The 21,379-nt window shown below is 48.2% G+C and overlaps 1 protein-coding gene and 1 non-coding gene across 3 annotated transcripts in view; one reads left to right on the forward strand and one right to left on the reverse strand.

The window, feature by feature from the left end:
• Window positions 1-20,447, reverse strand: part of LOC144121518 (mitochondrial sodium/calcium exchanger protein-like) — a 119,214-nt gene extending 98,767 nt beyond the window's left edge. The window contains exon 1 of one of the 2 annotated variants that reach the window (XM_077654756.1): window positions 19,231-20,447. In XM_077654756.1, coding sequence (XP_077510882.1) covers window positions 19,231-19,266 — 36 coding nt within the window. In that variant the 5' untranslated portion in view covers window positions 19,267-20,447. The remainder of the gene's footprint in view (window positions 1-19,230) is intronic. The other variant, XM_077654755.1, reaches the window with a different exon arrangement.
• TRNAS-ACU (transfer RNA serine (anticodon ACU)) lies at window positions 8,403-8,474 on the forward strand. The gene has a single exon. It is a non-coding gene; the product is annotated as a tRNA-Ser (tRNA).
• Window positions 20,448-21,379: the final 932 nt, after the last annotated feature.

The following is a 21,379-nucleotide window of genomic DNA, read 5'->3' on the forward strand; positions in this document are numbered from 1 at the left end:
GTTACAGCCACTAGAGTGACGATGACAAACGCTACCATCCCGCTCTCGTCCGAAAACAGGTCAGACTCGTGTGATGCTTTTCAAGCTCCACCAGACAGATAACCAAGCCCCCCCCCCCCCCCCCCCCGGACGAATAAAGATAGGGCGGACTGACTGCGGGGGTTTCCCTCATAGTGGGCGATTAGCACGAAGTGTGCATTCTTCTTCACTACCTATTTTTCTTGTGACGAGGTACTAAACCACGCGTATGAGCCAGCGGATTCAGGTCGTCACGATGTCGTCTTTGTGGGCCGTAAACAGAAGAACCATGCGTTCTGGCCTTTCTTTAGTAGCGGCTTGATAGGTGCCTGCACGACCGAGAAAGGTCGCTCACGGCCGCTCAGGGAGTGAAGAACACAAAGACATCAGTCGCTCCGTCTCTCGTCGCATTGAGAGGAGGTGTGTATGAACCATACTTCCTCTTCGGAACTCCCCTTCGACCTCTTGCTGAAGCCACATACGTGAATGCAGACTTCATCCTTATGTCGAGACACTTCCTTTTCTGTACAGTACGCGCGCAAGCTCGCTCGCACTCACTGAAAATTATCGGAAGTAACAAAATTAATTTTATTCCACCGGGCTGCGAACCGAATGGCGGTGTAGTTTCCGGCAAGGCTCCGAGCAAGTCCCAAATACTTCGAACCCCGCTCGGAAACACGCATTCGTTACGCTTTCACTGAAGAACGCAGCAGAACCAACCGAGATGCCAATAACGAGGATTTCACCGGCCTCCAAAACACACTTATGAAGAAGCCATGTGTAGAAGTTGCGCTGTTCCTAACGCGCCATACCACTTTTAACTAGCACACCGTTCCGACGAGAGATGACATTTCTAGATGACATTTCGCCCACTCCTTGGCTCAGAAAAACCTGGGTAAGACTGCATTTGGTCGATAACTGACAGCGGGGGGTTCTCGAATACAGCTTAGTATAACGCTGAAGGAGGCGATGCCGATAGTACTGAGGCTAATCTCGCTTAACAGCTATAACGGTAAGAAAAGAAAGACAAGGCAAAGAGAGAGAGAGAGAGAGAAGCGTAGTATTCATGTAGGTTCACTTTAGTCACGGCTTTCTGCTTTCGGTCGCAAACCCTACCTCGACGGGCATTCCTGACATTTACTCTGCACTTGTCGCCGACTCTTGCCCTTCTTAGTGTGGCCCTGAATAAGGTCTCCTGACTTCCACGCTCGAAATGTCAGCCTCTTTCGGAATGCGCACATCACTAGCGCGGCCTTTTGGGAGTAGCCGCCAGACAAGCCCGCCTTGTGCACAGCCGGATACGGCGCTAACAGATATTCGCCCTCCCCTCCTACTTGCAGCCGCCTCCAGACGATCAATTCGATTCAGACACTATTCCAACTGCAAATCAGTTGTTTCGCAAAAGTAAAGAAAAAACCACTACCCGTGCAAGCATTTGCAAAAGGTCAACTGAACACCTGAAGACATGTACTTTGCCTTTATCTGTATTTTTGTCTATTTTATTACTTATTTCAATAAAAGAAATCATTCTTGTATTCGCATTCAAATGTACAGTACTCACGGATTGAAATAGGACATTCGGAGCGCTAGCCTTGCAGTGCCACGCAGGCATGTGGTAAACCACAGGCCGGCTGATTGGCTACTGGAAGGAACAATTCTGCTTTGTAGATGTTCTCCCTCTCACGCCATACCACAATGCACCACCTTGGTTCCATGAGCGTCTACGGGCGGCGCTCCATGAAGCGACGGCCACGCGCTCCGAATGTCCTATTTCAATCCGTGAGTACTGTACAATTCCGAGTCAATGATCAGCGCATGTGGCCGACGACCGCCGCGGCGGAAAAAGAACAAAAAACAATTCTTTGCACGTGATGGCTGCCTGCTGAATGACACAGGCCTGGGAACGGCCTGACACTCTCGTTATCGGGAACAGCTGCGCCTCACATTGGCATTATTGTGCAGCTCCGCTGGTCGGTCACGTGTGCAGTTTTCGTTTTACCCGTCACTTAACCGTACGTACCCGCAAATGGGTTACTACAGAGCCCAGTCAAGCCGCGAAGAAGCGGCTTTTTCGCCAGTTGCCCAGTCGCGGCTAATTTAATAATTATTTAATTAAACGATTGATTGATTGATTGATTGATTGATTGATTGATTGATTGATTGATTTATTGATGTGTTCAGGTCTGTCGTACTTTTTTAATTCGGGGACAAAAGCCTCAGACAAGGGCGCACGCCCACGCACACACCTCGCTAAAAACAGCTCCACGCTAATGAGCCCAACGTGGCAAAGCATCAAAGAAAATGACCCTTCCTCCCAAGAATAAAATAAAAAACAAGATACATACTTGACGCAGCTGTCCAAGGTTTCGAAGTCATAAACAGAGAGGCCAGCGCATGGTGGGGCTAACCAATGGCCGGGGCATTGTTTAAAAGAAGTCCGTAGTATACACAGCGGTTAACAAATACAAATACCGGAGAACGGGCCCCCGATTCACTCGTGCCTTGGTCAAGCATGGAAAGAGTAAACAAGGCGCCAACCCACGTGAGTCTCTGGAATACGGAGCCCCGAACGGGGCCGTGTTTACAGCGAGAGGATCGCCAGACCCACGCTCGCTGCTTTTTTCGGGGCCCTGTTTCTGGGGCCAAGCGCCGATTCCCGACATCGTGCCCCGCCAGCGTTCCTCGAATTCCCCGGCGCAACACGCAGCCGAACTGCGGTGGACTCACTCGTTCGGACGCAAAAAAAATAGTAATGATAATAATAATCGATTTGACGGGTACGAACCCCAAGTGTAGTACAAAAAAGAGCTATTCAAACGCGCTGTGATGACCAAAATTTTATTTTCTGAAATGCAGGAAAGCATTCCGGGCTTAACTGTACGCCCGATTTTCACCCTGTTTTGCGTTCGCATTGCAAAACCACATTAGGTTTTTAACCATTACTGTTAAGCTCCTTTATTACTCAGAGGCGTGTAGCTCAGCTGAGTAATGTCCATAATAGTTTTTAGAATTTCGAAAAACGTGGCTACCTTCGGCGCTGTGGCTCAACAAATTCTGGGTACATCGCGCCAAAATACGTGCTTTAGAGACGCTTGCACGCAAGGCAACCACTCTAGTGCACGTAACTCGATGAAACAGCCAAAATCTGTTGGGCCACAGCGCCGATGGTAACCGCGTTGTCACAGTTATAAAAACTGATATGGATAATATTACTTACGGGGGCTACACGCCTCTCAGTAATTAACGAGCCTAACAGTAATAGTGAAAATGTTAACTATTCAATAGTATTAACCTGCCTGCTAGCTAGCACGTCTTAGCTGCATTCTGATGTACTGCACCGCTGACAATGCTATGCCGAAAAAAAGCGCTGTTCTAACTCAAAAAAGCCTATTTTTAAAAATTGTGTAAATTCTTAGGTGAAACGCCCTTTATAGACGAGCTATTCCAACTAACTGTGATGACCAAATTTTACTTTTTTTAATGCAGCAAAAGCACTCTGGGGCATAATTGTAGGCCAGATTTTAGCCCTCCTTTGCGTCCGCACTTCAAAACTCACATGGGTAACTAAAAAGATTATCTGCGCCTTCGAGAGTACGTAGCGCAGCACAGCCGGTTGAGCAGGAGTATAGGTTATCCGTGTTATCTGGTGGAGTTTGGAAGAACAGGAAGTTGAAGAGGAAGTAGAAGTTGATGAAAAGTAAGACAACCTGTATAGATAGAATGCAGGGGCTCCTGTAGGAAATAGGTTAGAACAAATCTCTGCAGCAGTCTCACCCAGAACATGCAATGTGTTACTGCATCCCCCCTCCCCCCTCCTTATTTCACGTTGCGGGTCTGTCGTTTTTGGAAAGAGTTCGCATGCGGGTGCACCGGCGTGCCAGTTAAGCCACCGCGTGTGTACTGCGCGGCGCCTGTTGCTCCCAGCCCCCGCAACACCATGCTGTATCGGCGTAAGCGCGCAAGGATGGGGGGAGGAAGTGAAGAGGAGAGAAAGAGGATCGCGACTCCGCCTTCTTCATGAAAGAAAAAAAAAACGAGTTTTTTTATTTCATTTTCCATGGCCTCCTTGCGTCGCTCGCGCGCAAGAGTCGACGCTTGCGATCTCGGCAGCGCGATGGAGGAGCCGACGCCACAACACTAGTCCTGCTCCCAAGCAAGCTGGTCGCGCTGCAGCCAAGCGATGCAGAGAAGAGGAAAGCTATTTCTCGAATGGCATGAAGGCTGCGACGAAGCCTCACTCTGCGACCCTGCTTCATCTGCGGAGTTGTAACACTGAACAAGGGAGCCACGCTCGGAAATTTGATTCGAAATGGGAGGCTTTCAAATAGAGTTCACTTCTACTCCTCATCCTGCAAGAATCTATCGGAGTACCGTAGAATTCATATGGAACGTCCTTTAAGCAAGGACTGCAGGGGTTAGCTGAACAGAGTTGACCGGCAATACCGGGAATTCAAGACAGCGCCCAGGCAGTGCAACTAAGCCTGGCGGCCTGTCACTTTCCTATCTGCATCCACTCGGTCATTCTCTTGCTTTCTTACGTCAGGGATGACGTGTAGCAGCAGCGGCGTCCTTACGCAGCAGGGGCAGCACCAGCCGTCGAAGTGCGGTCGAATTGACCTCGCTCCTCGTGCCGGTGTCACGCGCCGTTCGGCTCCCCGCTGTCGGACGTTCTAGCACTTCAGCCAGTAAAATCAATCATTTCCTTCATCGTGCTCATAGTGATTGGCGCGACAAACTGGTGACCCGGACGTGATGAAACTTCTGCGCCTGGGTCGTGATGCTGCCAATAGTGAACTGGCTGTTGACTTGAGCGAGCCAGAGTTGAGGAGCGGTCGGCGAGAACTGGGGAAGGCAAAGGGAGAGCGCAGAGACTGCACTGGAGGGTCCGTCACCGGGCATGGCGAAGGCGTTGTCGTCGGCGTTGGCCATGGTGGGGGCGGGTGTTCGAGCGGACGTCCGGAGTCACCAGTTTGTCGCTGCGTCGCTACCACCTGAGATTGCCACCGAAGTCCGCGACCTCCTCGGCCCCGTTTGACACGTTGGCTGCTGAGCTCATCAAGCGAACAGCCGTCTCGGAACATCGCCGCCTGCAACAGCTCATTTCCTCCGAAGAACTGGGGGACCGCAAACAAACACAGTTGTTGCGGCGGCTCCAGCAGCTCCTGGGCGACAGAGCTGCCACCTTCGACCAAGCCTTCCTGCGTGAGTTTTTCCTTCAGCGTTTGCCGTCGTCGGTCCGCCAGGTGCTTGTGCCCGCCCAGGGTTGTCTTTGGAGAAGCTCGCTGAGCTGGCGGATTCCGTCATGGACGTTTCTTGCTCCACACTTTCTCTCGGCGCAGTGTCTCTGCCTCCCACCCCGCCATCACCTCTTGCCTCCCGCGTGGACCTTTGCAAGAACCTCGTTCGCTGGTTCTCCGTGAAATTCTCCTCCCTTCGTGCCCCGTCCCCATCATCTGCGACACTTCGGCCGACACTCCGCGCCCTTTGGTGCCCTCTGCCTTTCGTCGTATTGTCTTCGACGCCCGCCACGGCATGTCCCATCCCGGCATTCGCGCCACGCAGCAACTTCTCACAAAACGTTACGTCTGGCCCGGCATAAACAAGGACGTGCGCGCCTGGGCCCGTGCCTGCCTGGCTTGCCAGCAGTCTAAAACCCAGCGACACACGACCTCTCCCTTCGGCTCGTTCCCTCCGCCGTCAGCCCTTTTTGACAATGTCCACATCGATACTTTGTGTCCCTGGCCACCTCCCGTATGGACAATCATATCTTCGTACTTGCATCGATCGGTTCACTCGCTGGCCCGAAGCGTTCCCTCTTCCCGACGCCACCAGTGATACCATCGCCAGAACCTTCGTCGCCGGCTGGGTCTCCCGGTACGGGGTTCCCTCGACCATCACCACTGACCGTGGCGCCCAGTTTGAATCTCCACCCTTTAATAATCTGATGACTTTACTTGGGACTTCCCGAATTAGAACTACTACTTACCATCCCATCGCCAACGGTATGATCGAACGCTTCCACCGTTCGCTAAAAACATCCCTCAAAGCCCAACTGGACACCACCCACTGGACTGCCTCCCTACCACTGGTTCTGCTCAGCATCCGTGCTACACTGAAACAAGATCTTCGTTGCACTCCGGCAGATCTTGTCTTCGGCTCACCCCTACGTCTTCCGGGTGAATGCTTCGAATCTACCAATTCGTCTACAACTCCCGCCCCTACCGATTATGCGACGCAGCTCCGCTATTTTTGCCGCCATCTGAGAGCGCCACATCTCCGACGCCAGTGTCAGCCATCTTCACATCTTCCATCCAAACTCGCGACTTGCACGCACGTATTTGTTCGCCGAGACTGTCCGCAAGCCGCTTCAGCGCCCCTACGACGGTCCCCTCCGTGTACTCGAAAGAACATCGAAGTTCTTCGTCGTCGACATTCATGGAGCCATTGACACCGGTTCAATCGACGGCTTGAAGCCAGCCTTCACAGAGGACGCCCCGCCCACTGGGCCTTCATGTGTGCTTTCTCTGCCCCAACCGGCCGGCTGCCCTCCTCCGCACTTATCTCTCCCTGCCACTCCTCAGAAGTGGAAAGTATCGTTCCGGCTCCCAGCTTCACCAGACTCCTTCACTAGCGGGGGGGGGGGGGGGGGGGGGGGGGGGGGGGGGCTCCTGTAGCAGCAGCAGCGGCCTTACGCAGCAGGGCCAGCACTAGCCGTCGAAGTGCGGTCGAATTCAGCTTGCTCATCGTGCGGGCGTCACGCAACGTTCGGCTCCCCGCCATCAGACGTGCTAGCACTTCAGCCAGTAAATCATACATTTCCTTCGTCGTGCCGGCCTCAGACTGATTGGCTCGACAGACGTCAACGGGCTATTTTTTCATGTTCAGAGCCATGCGCCACGTAGTGTCAGCCAAGGAAACTAGAAGCGCTGGTACCGAATTACTGGTAATGGTAATGTCCTTCACTGCGCACGTTATAAATGCTGCTGCTCCAGCTGCCGTTTATTAATGATGTTCGCGGTGAAGAGAAAGGGGGGAATAATGAGAGGAAGAAAAGGTTAATGGTGATGGTGGAGATAGTGCTCCGCTCAGAAAGCGATAGCATGCAGAGGTGGCGGGGGAAAACGCCCAGCGACCACTGTGTAAACGACAGTGCAGCTTGCTGGCTGACCAACACGGTGTATCGTGCCTGCCTGCTCGCGAGACGTACACGCTGCAGCGAAACTAAAGCGTCCACTTCTGAACTCGCATGGTGAAGGAGTTTTACTTTACTTTCGTTTACATTTTAGTTTATTTTGCAGCATACATGCAGGAAAAAATGGGCGACAAATTCAAAGGGCCGCCCCATACAGTAAAATCACTCAGACAACGTACTCAGGCGCGATTAACATGCCACTGCGTATGATATGTCTAGGGTTGGTCAAAAGTCCCCAAGCCACAGGGCCTGCTTGTAAGCAGTCTGAAAGGGCACTTACGCCACCTATGAAATTACCAAAACAGTCAAGAGTGAAGACGAGAACTCATCTTTACCCTCCAGCAATATTTAGCTTCGCGGGGTAAAGTAAATCTACAACTACACGGCTCAAAAGCGGATCTTGTGACCTGGGGACTTTTGGCCGACTCTGTAAAAAAAAAAACGATAAATAAGAAGTACGCAGGAAACGAAATCAAAACGTCTTCACTGCTCTGACTGCACTTTTGATACTCCTTTTCTATTACTTTCATTATTCTTTTCTTTTTCACTGATCTGAGTGCACCACAGTAAAAGTCATATGGCTGTTAGTGGGCGCATCACAATAAATAAAAAAAATGAATGGCAATCCCGTGGTATCATAAAGAAAAGCAACAAAGCACGTTCTTCACTTGCTTAGGCATTTGAAAAGCCAACAAATACTCAAAATAAAAAAATCAGTTATTTAAAGTGATCAGCTGCGGGAACAGATAGCGTGCGTTGTATTTTAGCTTGCTTAAGAATAATACTTCAAAAACTAACTGGATTTCATTTTCGTTTTTTAGGCCTTTCAGGAACGAAAATACTTTCGTCTTCTTCTCACAGTTACAAGGAGACCGAGTGCTGCATATCTTGGTGCCAAGGTGTGCAACGGTCGCCTGCTGCATAATTGTGAGCAGACGGTACGTTGAAATTATCGTTATCGTCACTTTGCGCGAGTGCCTTTTTGTGGCTGTAAAGATAGCGGAAGGAAGCGGTTTATAATCTGACAGAACTGCACGAAGGACACAAGCGGTTTTGCAGTCACGGAGTTTCATACGCAAAGATCTCTACATGCAGGTACAGAGCCTCGTTCCATTTATTGGAATGCACGATCCAACATTGCGAATGCATATGTAACTGCAATTTTCCAGAGTTTATAGTATGATTACGCCCCGCCGCGGTGGCTCAGTGGTTAGGGCGCTCGACTACTGATCCGAGTTCCCGGGTTCGAACCCCGACCGCGGCGGCTGCGTTTTTATGGAGGAAAAACGCTAAGGCGCCCGTGTGCTGTGCGATGTCAGTGCACGTTAAAGATCCCAGGTGGTCGAAATTATTCCGGAGCCCTCCACTACGGACCTATTCGTTCCTATCTTCCTTCACTCCCTCCTTTATCCCTTCCCTTACGGCGCGGTTCAGGTGTCCAACGATATATGAGACAGATACTGCGCCATTTCCATTCCACCAAAAATCAATTATTATTATTATAGTATGATTACGGTAAAAAAAATTAAGCGCTCGGACAAAGTGATTCATATGAGCAATTGGGAAATTCTCCTGGAACGTGACCGAGTAGCTCTTGTTCGAGCAGTTCTTAGCATAAACTGAGGCATTTCTCTTTTCTTACTCTCTTCTCTTTATTGTTGGTATTATTGCCTCCCTCTTTCGGCGTCTTTTAATTTCGCCGCGCTCTGGCTTCTGACACTACGGTTTCAAAGAAATAAAGAAAGAGAGAAAGAAAGAAGGAAAGAAAGAAGGAAAGAAACAAAGAAAGAGAAAGGGAAAGAAAGAGAAAAGGAAAGAAAGAAAGAAGGAAAGAAAGAAGGAAAGAAACAAAGAAAGAGAAAGGGAAAGAAAGAGAAAAGGAAAGAAAGAAAGAAGGAAAGAAAGAAAGGAAGAAACAAAAAGAGAAAGGGAAAGAAAGAGAAAAGGAAAGAAAGAAAAGAAGGAAAGAAAGAAAGGAAGAAACAAAGAAAGAGAGAAAAGATAAAAAGGAAGAGAAAACAAAGAAAGGGAAAAGGAAAGGAAGGAAGACGGAAAGGAAGAAAGAGAAAAAGAAAGAAAGAAGGAATGAAAGAAAGAAGATAAAAGGGAAGAGAAAACAAAGAAAGAAAGAGAAAAGAAAAGAAAGAAAGAAAGAAAGAAAGAAAGAAAGAAAGAAAGAAAGAAAGAAAGAAAGAAAGAAAGAAAGAAAGAAAGAAAGAAAGAAATAACGCCTTCCGAGGGATGGCGAAATGTGAAAGAAACGTTTAACCACGTGATCGTTGTGGAACAAAAGAATACAAACAACTGGATTTTTAGAAGCTTTACGCCGGACGCAAAATTTGGATAGACAATTGAATTGTAAGCTCACATTTTGTGTTTACGGAGACGATGCATGCAAACAGATGTCCAAGCTGGCATCTAGCGTTAGTCCTGGCCCGTACCCTGCAGCGGGTGTGTTCAGAAGTGGAAACTGCGCGGTATGAGTAGATATGAAATCACCGTGTCACGAAACGAAGAACCTCAACATAGAATGTAACACGCCCAAAGAATGCGTCGTGATTCATTTCGAAAGGCCCGCGCGCCTCGTTGTCCGTGCACGACTTGCAACGATGAAGATGGAGACGGAGGAAATGTCGGTGGTGGACGCATTTTGTTATACAGGGATTAACAGAAGAAGCAGACATTCCTGCCCCGCCCGCAGCCGCATCTTAATGAAGAAGCCGAGCGTGTTTCGAAAATGTGTTTCTTACAAGAACTTGGTCGGCGTTCATTGCTTTCCTTGTTAGGGATCAACAAGTATCGTTATACTCGAACAGACTCTCAGATCGAATGCAGTTCCGGGTTCGATATAGTTACAGCATTAAGGTACGCTGTCGGGAGACGTGGTGGCTGAACGTTATGAAAGAACACGGCGCAGAAGGAACGGGGCAGAAGAGAACAGAAGCACATGAGCGCTGACTATAGCTCGTACCTGTCTATTCTCTTCTGTTCCGTTCCTTCAGCGCTGTGTTCCTTAATAATGTCACAGTTACAGCTTTGCATAGTTATTCGGTTCCAGGTGTTTCGTGAGTGCGTTCGCTCCCGCTTCTGTTTTCAAATGTGTGTTTTAATTATCGTCGCTTTGGATCAGTGGCTGTGCCCTTACAAAAATGGTCTATAGTCAGCAGACTTTTTATAGACTATTGCCTTCCTATATATATTTCTTTTTGTCTATTCATAGCCTATAGACAAATGTCTACTAAAAGTGCACGGCCATAAATCTATAGATTGTCTATAGAATGTGTATTGCCTATAGACAGTTCTCTAGGGTTTGTCTATCGTCTATAGACTTTATGGACAGAAGTGTATGGGCAGTCTATAGACTGTCTAAAGAAATTTTTGTAAGGAATGGCGCCCTACTGGGCACGAGTTCCCGCACTCTAAGCAAAAGAGTGACTAAGATTGCTCTAGAAATTTTTGGAGACTAACTGCGTTTCCACAACCATTAGCCCCTCAAATGAGCAAACAATACTCCCTTACTGACAAACTCAGGAGGGACATCAGCCACAGATCTCTCTCCACGGAATAAAATCTCGTCGCGAAGACTGTAAGGTGCAGTTGGTCCCATTGAGCCCATTTCTGGCATAGAGTGCAGACTGAGTTTCAGCCGCGGCGGTCACAACTCGATGAAGGCAAAACAAAAACGCACGTGTGTCGACATTTAAATCCACGTTAAAGAATGCCAGGTGGTCGGAAGTGATGCGGAGCCATCCACTATGCGGCGTGCCTCACAACTTACGTATGGTGAACATAACCAACGACCCGGAATTAGGACGCAAACATCTCTCTCTCCCTCTCTCTCTCTGTTAACACGAATAGTCTATGAGACCTGAGATCTGTCTGCAGAGCGATACACTCCTCCAAATTTCTGGACCGTATAGGGTTTGGTGTTCCACGGCGCGAGTCTATAGCAGTGTTTCTTGTATACGGCAGCGGGACCTGCGCGTTGATAGCCGGGGTGCATGCCGGGTTTGTCAGAAAACCCCTTTACTAAACTGAAGCGTTCAACACACGTTCACTGAATACCCTTTAAAAAGGTAACTTAATTGGGAGCTTTTCGAGGTTATCGCATTGTATTGAAACTTATACTGCATGTTTCCCCTCTCGTGTCTGATTAATTCCATCAAGTTTGGCAGTCACGCGACATTTATAATTATTATATATTATAATTGGTTTTTTTGGGAAAGGAAATGGCGCAGTATCTGTCTCATATATCGTTGGACACCTGAACCGCGCCGTAAGGGAAGGGACAAGGGAGGGAGTGAAAGAAGAAGGAAGAATGAGGTGCCGTAGTGGAGGGCTCCGGAATAATTTCGACCACCTGGGGATCTTTAACGTGCACTGACATCGCACAGCACACGGGCGCCTTAGCGTTTTTCCTCCATAAAGACACATGACTGCCGTAAAGCGTCATGCTCTGGTCTTCCTAAACGAATTCCTTGAGCTTCCCCAGAAGAAAAGCGATGCCCACGCTGGCTCTCCTGTGCCGTGGGGAGCACTCATGGACTCACCATGCGTATTCGGAAGGATCGTAACGGGGAGCCCCGCCAACTTTCTTGCGCGAAGCTCCTAGCAAACGTGGCATTCCCAGAACACGCGAATGGCAGTGGGGGGCCTGTATACAGCAGCGACGCCACGTCCATCATCGAGACAGTTTTGGAACAGCTTGCACCTCATAACGGCGGATCAGGCAGTCTGTTGAGAGGCCGCGGACCAAGAACCTCCGTACCCCCTCGATGGTTGTTCCTACATCGGTGCATTAATTGCGGCGCGCAGGGTCATAAGTGCCCTCCTGTAGGCAACCCCTGTAAGTGGTCTCCCGAGTTGATCGCATGCATGAAACCATGACCTGACTATGGTCTGTAATCATGGCACTGCCTCAAAACAGGGTACCGATGTTTCCATTGGTGGAATTTTCTCTTTTCCGTGGTATATGAGTGGCAAAAGTTGTCGGACAGAGAGTTTTTACTGAGTTTCAGGGAATTTTTAAAAACCTACAAACTGTCCCACTTTTTCTAGATGGATAAATATTTCAAGCTGCTGCGAAGCAAAAAAGTCCGCATTTCAACAAGACTGACGACTGGGCGAGTTGGTACTGAGTCATCTTAAAGGGCGACCCAAATGGAGCGTTTTTTCTTGCGGAAAACTGGCGTCCGGCCGTTCGCCGCCGATCAAGCCGGGCTAGATATGTCCATCCGGCGATCAGCCGCTGGCCGGAAGCGGACAACGTGGGCTGTCAGCGCGCACCAATCAGGGCACGACCGCGTCTGACTTCCGCCCGCTTCTGTAACATGGACGCGCCTGCCGAAGCGGCCTCTCGCTTCACCACGAACTCGTCGTTTCCGCTACACTGTGCCTCACGTTCACCGCAAACAAAAGCCGCACGAAGCTCTCGCTTCGTCTAGCCGCCGCTGTGGCTGAGTGGTTATGGCGCTCGGCTGCTGGCCCGAAAGACGCGGGTTCGATCCCGGCCGCGGCGGTTGAATTTCGACGGAGGCGAAATTCTACAGGCGGGTGTGCTGTGCGATGCCAGTGCACGCTAAAGAACCCCAGGTGGTCGAAATTTCCGGAGCCCTTCACTACGGCGTCTCTCATACCGTGTGTCACTTTGGGACCTTAAACCTTTCGCTTCGTCTGAAGATGCCCGCAGCACAAAATTTTAGCGATGAAACGCGCCACATTTTCAGAATTCTTCTGGATTTTCAAAGCTCCTAGGCTTAGCCACTACGCGTCGGTTGACGTCAGGAAGCGCGGCAGGTTCTAAGAGGTTAACCACTTTGGTTCAGAAAGGGGTCACAAGGAATATTTCGTTTTCTTTGTCGTCACGGGATCAATACTAGCTTAATCGTAAATGCAAAAGCTGTTCTTTTCAGCATTTTACTAAGCACATGCAATCACGCCGTTTCTAGTAATACTGATATCCTCGCGGCAGCGGTCTGGCGGCAGTCGCCCGTTTTCCGCCGCTTGTGGCGCTGCGCGGCGGCGGTGCGTCGGCGTTCCGCCGCGCCGCTCAAAATCCGCAGCGCAAGTTCGCTCCATGTGGGTCGCCCTTAAAACCAGCAAAAATACGCAACACAGCTAGGAGGAAAGAAGAGCACAAAGGAAAGTTTAGGCTCTGATTGAGAACATTTTCAGTTACGGCATGGAATATCGCTGATAGCGGCTCGTCGGAATCATGTTGATCCCGTCATACCGCTGAACCCCGTAAGATGTGTGACGCTGACCTTCATAAGGGGATCTACACCAGGTTGATTTGTCCTCGTCGTAAGAAGATTAATGAGAGAAAGCTGGGACGTTCCTTGGCCCCGTCTTTCCAATGCTCTTATGCATGTCGCCTACTGCTGCTCGTTGAGTTGTGGGCGATCTCTCTTCCCGAGACCAAAACAGACACAGGCTCACGTGATCGCGGCAAGATCAAACAAGGATTTAACCCCGCGTCCACGTCCGGTCCATCGCTTGTCCATCAACGCATCCGATCCGAAATAGGGTCGTGAAAAGAGGACGTGGTGGACGATGGGAAAGGGCGCGGGTTTCGAGAGTCGCGGAACGTGGGCCTTGCCTTGTTTTCGTAGTGCCTCGGCATCACGCCGTGTTTGCGTGATGCGAGGCATATGTCTCTGCGGTATCACTCTCCTCTATTCCTGCGCGGCCTGACATTCATGCGACAGTCATGTTCGGAGTGATGTTCTGCCGGGTTGTCAGGTATAGATTAGGCTGACAAACTGAAACGAGAACCTATAGTTCGCGACCTTTTCGCCGACCACTCAACAGATCAAGGGATTAATGAAATCATACATTACACGTGTCTCTTTTGAGAGATCCCGATTCACGACTGAGGGAGTAAGCCTGGTGAAGTAAACTACTGGGAGTAACTTCACATAAAAATAAGTGAAAAAATAGGGAGCTTAAGGAGACGACGTGAATAAGTTAACTCCACTCTCAAGACAGTTACTTGTAGCTAGCTGAGCGGCACAAATGCCTACATCTATAATGCGGCACTTCTCTCCTTCTTAGAACGCGTTTTGTTGTTTTGTTTTGTTTTTTCACAAATTTTCTCACCCCCCCCCCCCCCCCCCCTTTCCGTTCTCTAGTCGCATTCGCTCTGTTTTGCCTAACGCATTCCTTCGAAACCCTCGTCTAGCATTTACGATTTCAGCATTTGCTTTTGGCAGACTACTTCTATACTGTGCGGGAATTTAATTAATGCCAGCTGTCGGGATCCGCGCTGCACTTTTCCAAGGGTTGGTCAGACTTTGCAGGCGGCGATGGAGCGCTGCACACGCGTTAGAAATTATATTTTTTTCTTTTTTTCTTTTCCAGCAAACAAAAGATCATCACATGACACTGCGGATGTCTGGACCTGCAGAGCAATGTCAACTACTAGATAGCGCAGTTCGGTCGTCTTCTGAAGGTCCACGAACTACGAAGCCCGCGGTAGCAGAGTTGCTTTTGACATTCTTGAAGGCCACTGGCCTTGTAGGGCAGTGGTAGGAAATATACGAGTGAATAAATTTATTGAAAAGGAAACGCATGAAGCCTTATTTCATTTAGACTCACGAGAACCCGAGTTGCATACGTATATTCAGCGTAACCACGAAACTATTCGGCGTAAATGGCGCCAACATATTAGGCTATAGTGGAAGCCAGCGGCATGCTAAGGAGTTCCTCAAATTTTAGCGCGAATTTGCGGTCAGCTTCGTAGCGTACGTGTCTCCCGTGACGTCAGCCAATTTAGCGACGTCGCCCTCCAGTGACGTCACTGCAGACCACTGAATATGATAATAATAATAATAATTGATTTTGGGGGGAAAGGAAATGGCGCAGTATCTGCCTCATATATCGTTGGACACCTGAACCGCGCCGTCAAGGAAGGGATAAAGGAGGGAGTGAAAGAAGAAAGGAAGAATAGGTGCCGTAGTGGAGGGCTCCGGAATAATTTTGTCCACCTGGGAATCTTTGACGTGCACCGACATCGCTCAGCACACGGGAGCCTTAGCGTTTTTCCTTTATAAAAACGCAGCCGCCGCGGTCGGGTTTGAACACGGGAACTCCGGATCAGTAGTCGAGCGCCCTAGCCACTGAGCCACCGCGGCGGGTCTGAATATGATGCAGATCTGTGATCTGTCCGGAATAGGTGGTAATGAAAATTGCATCACTTGTAGAGGGTCAGCTTCATATCACGTATGCACTATATCTACACACCATACGGGTAACGGAGCTGAGGAGCTCTATGGCTTTCATCCTGAAGAAACTTTGTGAAAGTTTTTTTTTTCTTGCGTGAACGTATCACTGTTACATGGCAAACCGACACTGCGGACTGTAAGATACGTCGTGTAGTAAAGGTCTCCGAATTAAATTCGACCACCTGAGGTTCTTCAACAAGCACCAAAACTCGGCTCACATGGGTGTTTTCGAATATCGTCTCCAAAAAATTAAGCAGGTTATGAATACATAGAAATAGAAAACTGCCTCCACTCAAGCAGTCCGTGAATAGATGCAAAGGAAACTTGATGCATCATTAAGGACAAGTTAGACTTTTGTGGCTTTACAAAATAACACATTGATTTGTGCCTGAACAATTTATTGACGAAACTAACTGCATTTTCATAATTTCTGGATATTTAATTTTTTCTCTCGCAGATCTGTAGCCGTATAACAACCCCAGATTTAAAAATTCTGCAAACTGCACCTTTTAGGCCGTTTGAACGTGGACAAACGACACCCTGCTTGTGATCCTGTGTTGTGGCAGCATTTCAGAGACATAACTTTCGAAATCACGCAACGAATTTAATAACTGCTTTTGCGATGTCATTCATTAGGTCAATTTCATACGCTTTCATATCTTTACCCAGCCTCTTTGCATAGTTTCCAGACACTTCGCTGACAAGGGTTAAAATAGAGTTGCAAGGAAGAAAACGTCAAATTTTCGAACCTCCGATTTACGGTAAATTTATTAAAATTTAAGGGTCTGAATCAAAATTATACTGCTAACAGTGAAGGATGCTTGCCATTTCGTTTTAAAGCACGAAATTATATGTAAATTCAACGCGTTCCATAAAAAAAACATTTATGTTTGGTCGCGAATATAAACAGGAAAACTAATTTGGCTCATGCTCTATCCCCCTTAACGTGTAATTCGGGCCCAAAAAAGGTGTGATCAAATTTATAACTTCTATCTGAACAGGCCCACAACGACTACAGAGTAAATCTGCAAGGCTTCCGAAATCACCGAATCGAAGAAAAATTTGTTGCTGCGAGGAGTCGAGCCAGCGACCACCTCAAGACTGTTATCGGTTTATTATATGCGTTCGCCTCGCCTCGTGGCATTTCTACCGTCCTGGTTATTACATATCATAGCACGACTCTCCTTGACTATAGCAAGTTCCGGGATCGATGCTTTGCTAATGAACAATTATTTTGCTTTCGAGCCACAGTAATTACAGAACGCTGTATATGCTTATTTTTTACCGGCGAGTTACAAAATCACTCCTGGGTAAACCCCACCATCATTAGATTCACTCTATTCTGAGGTGATTTTTAAATACAGACACAGCTATTGCAGCACACATTACTCACACGATGCTGCGCTGTTATTACGAAACAGCAGACATATCGTCTCCTAAATTTTTGCTTTTTCGCTGCTCAACCGTCGAAGAAAATGCTAAAAGGCGCTCAGAAGATTTCCCTATACTTTATTATCTTATTTATTTGATACTGTGAGTCCCACCAGGGACTGTAACAGGAAGGGCTCTGAATGATAGTACAAATCGAGTGCGTTGCGCACATTGATAAGTACAACAACTTAAACAAGAACATATGGTAAACATAGCTAAAAAATCGGTTAGAGAATTCAAGAATCCCCGCCGCGGTGGCTCAGTGGTTAGGGTGCTCGACTACTGATCCGGAGTTCCCGGGTTCGAACCCGACCGCGGCGGCTGCGTTTTTATGGAGGAAAAACGCTAAGGCGCCCGTGTGCTGTGCGATGTCAGTGCACGTTAAAGATCCCCAGGTGGTCGAAATTATTCCGGAGCCCTCCACTACGGCACCTCTCTCTTCCTTTCTTCTTTCACTCCCTCCTTTACCCATCCCTTACGGCGCGGTTCAGGTGTCCAACGATATATGAGACAGATACTGCGCCATTTCCTTTCCCCCCAAAAAACAATTATTATTATTATTAGAATTCAAGAACTAGGTCAACTTTGAGGTACAGATAATGGGCTACAAATATTTTGACGAGAATACCAAAAAGAAAGTCGGCTGCAGTCAGTGCTGCAATTTCAGTCGGGGCATAAACAACACGATAAAATAACAGGGCAGAAAAAGGAAGTGTGGAAAATAAGAATAATTACTTGGAAACAAAATTGGTGATCTATAACCAGAGCACTGAACGCATCTAATGATGAGCTGTTAGTAATATCTGTGCTTAGATTGTTCCATTCGCGTGTAGCCCGTGAGGGAAAAAAATGAGTATTTGAATATGTCAGTACGGAACGGACACTCGTTCAATTTAAATTTTAAATTTAAATCGTTCAAAATTATATCTTCCTAATCTCGCATATGAGTCACGCCAACGACGGGTGTTTGACTGCGCCGACACCCAGTCTAAGCTGACTTTTAAGAAGTACTTTGGTTTGGGCTAGTTGGTGCATAGCTTCTAGATGATGTCCGGGCGGCGCGTAAAGAACAAGAAAAAACAGGCGCCTGTCCTGTTGTGTTCTTGTTCCTCTTTTGTCTTTGTTCTATTCGCGCCATCCTGACATCATCTAGAAGCTGACTTTTAAGTCTCCGTAGTGGCGGTACACAAAACAAGCCTCACCTTTGAGGCGCTCACTGGAGTTGAATCGAGAATTAAACGGCTTAGACCTGACCTAAAGGACTGACGATCGGTTTCAGCTATTGAGATGACGCAGTGCTCGTGATATTGCGGAGTTTGCCCACGAGAAACGTTTTACATTCAGAACGAATGCATACTTCGAGTACAAAGCGACCCAGATTGCACTTCAAAGCCAGAGCGCTTTTTACTTATATATACATTTTTTTTACTATTACGACTGACTACAGGAGGCAGTCGGAATTATAATCACTTCGTCCGATTCTAATTAAACATGTAACTTCCCGGCGTATCACGCGCGATGCAGACGGCACAAATATCAATACAGTTCTCGCTTATGCGCTCATAAGTACGCATAGTTATGCACAGACAACATTTCTCAGTGCACGTATCAAAGCGAATTCAAACTGTTAGTAGCCGGAAATTCGGAAGGCCTATCTGTAAGGTGGTAGGCAACTGTACCACACGTTGTCTGAATAAAATATTTGACTCTTTAGTCATGGAAAGAAGACATTTGAATTAATATATTGATTTAGTGCACATGCGTGAGCATCAGCGTGCAGTTTTATGGTTTCTAGATGACAACAAATTATCCATATTGACGAATTTTAATTATTTAGTAATTGTGTATGCCTTAATAAATCAACCAGTACGTTTTTTACATTTCTGCATTAAACGGGACAATAAAACTCGGGTGGTCGAAATTCACAACTTTTGACAGGTACTTTTATTATTTAGGCATTCAAGGGTTGATGCGAAAACATCGATAAGTAAGCTTTAAATGCAGAAACTTACGAGAAATTCAAGCGTACCTTTTGATGATGGATTTAATTAGAAGTACAACAAGGTCCATGCAAGGGCAATTGGTATGTAAGCTCTGAAAAGTTGTTCGTTAACACAACGTACTGACATAAAGTCCGACTTCCCGTCGTAGACAAATTCTCATAATAGGTAGGCAAATTCTAGTCGAAGGAAAATTCTCATAATCGGGCAAATTCTCATAATAGGTAGTTCATTATTCTTGCTCTATCGCTGAACAACGCCGGCAAGCCGATTCACTTCTAGTTAAATCTACCTACCTGACAGAAAACGGTGCTCTAGGATGGCAAGGAAGTAAAAAGATACCGAATTTGTCGTTCAGTTCACTTACCTCGTCGTGAGCGGTGAAGAGTTCGGAGAAGGACATAGCTGTCTCGTCGACAGGAGAACCTCCTTCCCCCAACCTCCACTCTCTCCAAGTAAGCTTCTCTCTTGGCTTTGTTTTCACTCACGGACCAATATATTCTCGCTGCCAAATCGTGAAGTTCTCCGTAGCACTGTCGCGGACTTTTCACGCGATGATGACCACGACACCAGGCAAAAGAAACGCGAACTCATCGAGGGTACGTGCACAACTTCACGCTGAGAGCTCGGCACAGCTTCGACCACGACCGGTTTACCGACTGGACATAAGTGGCAACGTTAGAAGCATGCGCCTGCGTCGAAACAAACGCACCAGGAGAAACGATCGCGACAACCGCGAGCGCAGCTCACAATGCGCGCGAGTGCCGTTCGTTTGTTGGACCGGGGGTTTCTCACATCCCCCCTCCTCCTCCTCCTCTCTTCGAGTACGTCACCGGCCGTCGGCGCTAAACGTCGCGTTCCTCCGTCTACGACGTTCGGCTAAATACTTGTCGACCTGTCGTTATCGCCTGCGACGATACAGCACACCGCTGATTGACACAAAGGCCCGTCCAGTTTGAAAGATTGGCGAGAAACGGAGATAAAACTACAAAGAATAACTTAAAACAAAGAACTGGCTGATAAGACACAAAGGAAGCGCTCCCAGACGCTCGAACTACTTTATCAGCACTCGAAGCAGGAAAGTCCTCTCCCAGTCTTCGTCCGTTCAGCTCGAAATATTAATACGTGAGAGAGCGAGCGAAGAAGATAAAAGAAAAACACCCAGAGCGACGCACAGCGCGACGGTAGCGTGCTCGCGATTAGGCGAGGAAGGAAGACCGAGTTCGATAAGAAACCGACAGGAGGAAGGGTCTCCGAGTGAGCTATGTGCCACGCGAAGCGCGCCGCGGCGGGAAACAATGCGACTCCTCTCCCAACGGTGCCGCACCGGCGCAGCCGATGCAGTCTTACGCGAGGGGGACCGCTGCTGCTTCTCCAGCCTTTTGTTGTCGAGGGGGTCGATCCTTGTTTCCAATTCACCGGCGTCGTAGACAGCGCACCTGCTGCAAGCGCGGCCACTTTTGCCGACGAGGGAACGAGAGCGCATCCCCCACGTCACATGCCATCGCCGCTGCGGTGTTGCTTTTTCACTCGGTAGCCCCCGCTCGAAGCGAACATGTGCGCGCACTGCCGCTGTGGCGGCGAAATTTAGACAGCAGGCCGGCAGGCGCAGGCATCCGTCGCCAAGTTTCCGAGAATCACGGCAGATGGCGCAACATGCGCTTTCCGTATTTTCTTTTGCTTTTTTGCTCTTCACTTGAGCTTCACTAAGCTGTCTGCCGGTAGATGATGGGTTTTTTTTAGTTCATCTGGGCACTTGATGGACACGTAGCGGCTGGCGACAAAAAATAATCCAAATACCACTGAGACGAAGCTCTGCACCGTGCGAGGCACAGATTTTCTTTTTTCCAGCGTGTTTAAATCTACCACCATGCCACGCAGCCCGGCAGACTGCGTGCTGCAATTACAGATAAATACGGGGTTTACTCATTTACTGTCTCTACTGCCTGTTCGTGCTATCTGCGCGCGCCGTTCCTTTCTGTATTTCTGTTTCTTTCTTCTAATCTTTCTCCGCGCATTTTTTTCTTCTTTTCGCTCCTTTCCGGTCCTGCATTCGTGAGTCGAATAACACGACTCTCTTTTACAGCAGGCGAAGTAATTCTCGTGGGAGCGTGGTGCTTTCCGGTGCAAAAGAGCAGCAGTAATTTCCACGGTTACGAAGAAGCAATTGCCTTTTCTACAGCAAACCGTAACATTTCGCACCATTGGTTGTGGGCCCAACAGGACTTGTCGGGCTAGTTGGTTGATCATAATGCAAAAAAGACGAACTGCGCAACAAGAACACGGACGAAAGGGAGGCAGACACACACTAACGCAGACTTACAACTTTACTAAAGGAAGGGATACAAGGCAAATATATATAGCGATCCCCAACGCACTTCAAATCTGATCAATATGGCACGTGACAATCTGCCCAGGCGATAAACAGACCACACAAGAACCAACCGCTTACAAGATAATCTTATACCGGGCCGGCCCCTTTCTATGAAAACAAAAAGCAAAGGAACTCTTAGCGA

The sequence above is a fragment of the Amblyomma americanum genome, chromosome 2 (assembly GCF_052857255.1).
Source record: "Amblyomma americanum isolate KBUSLIRL-KWMA chromosome 2, ASM5285725v1, whole genome shotgun sequence".
NCBI lineage: Eukaryota > Metazoa > Arthropoda > Arachnida > Ixodida > Ixodidae > Amblyomma > Amblyomma americanum.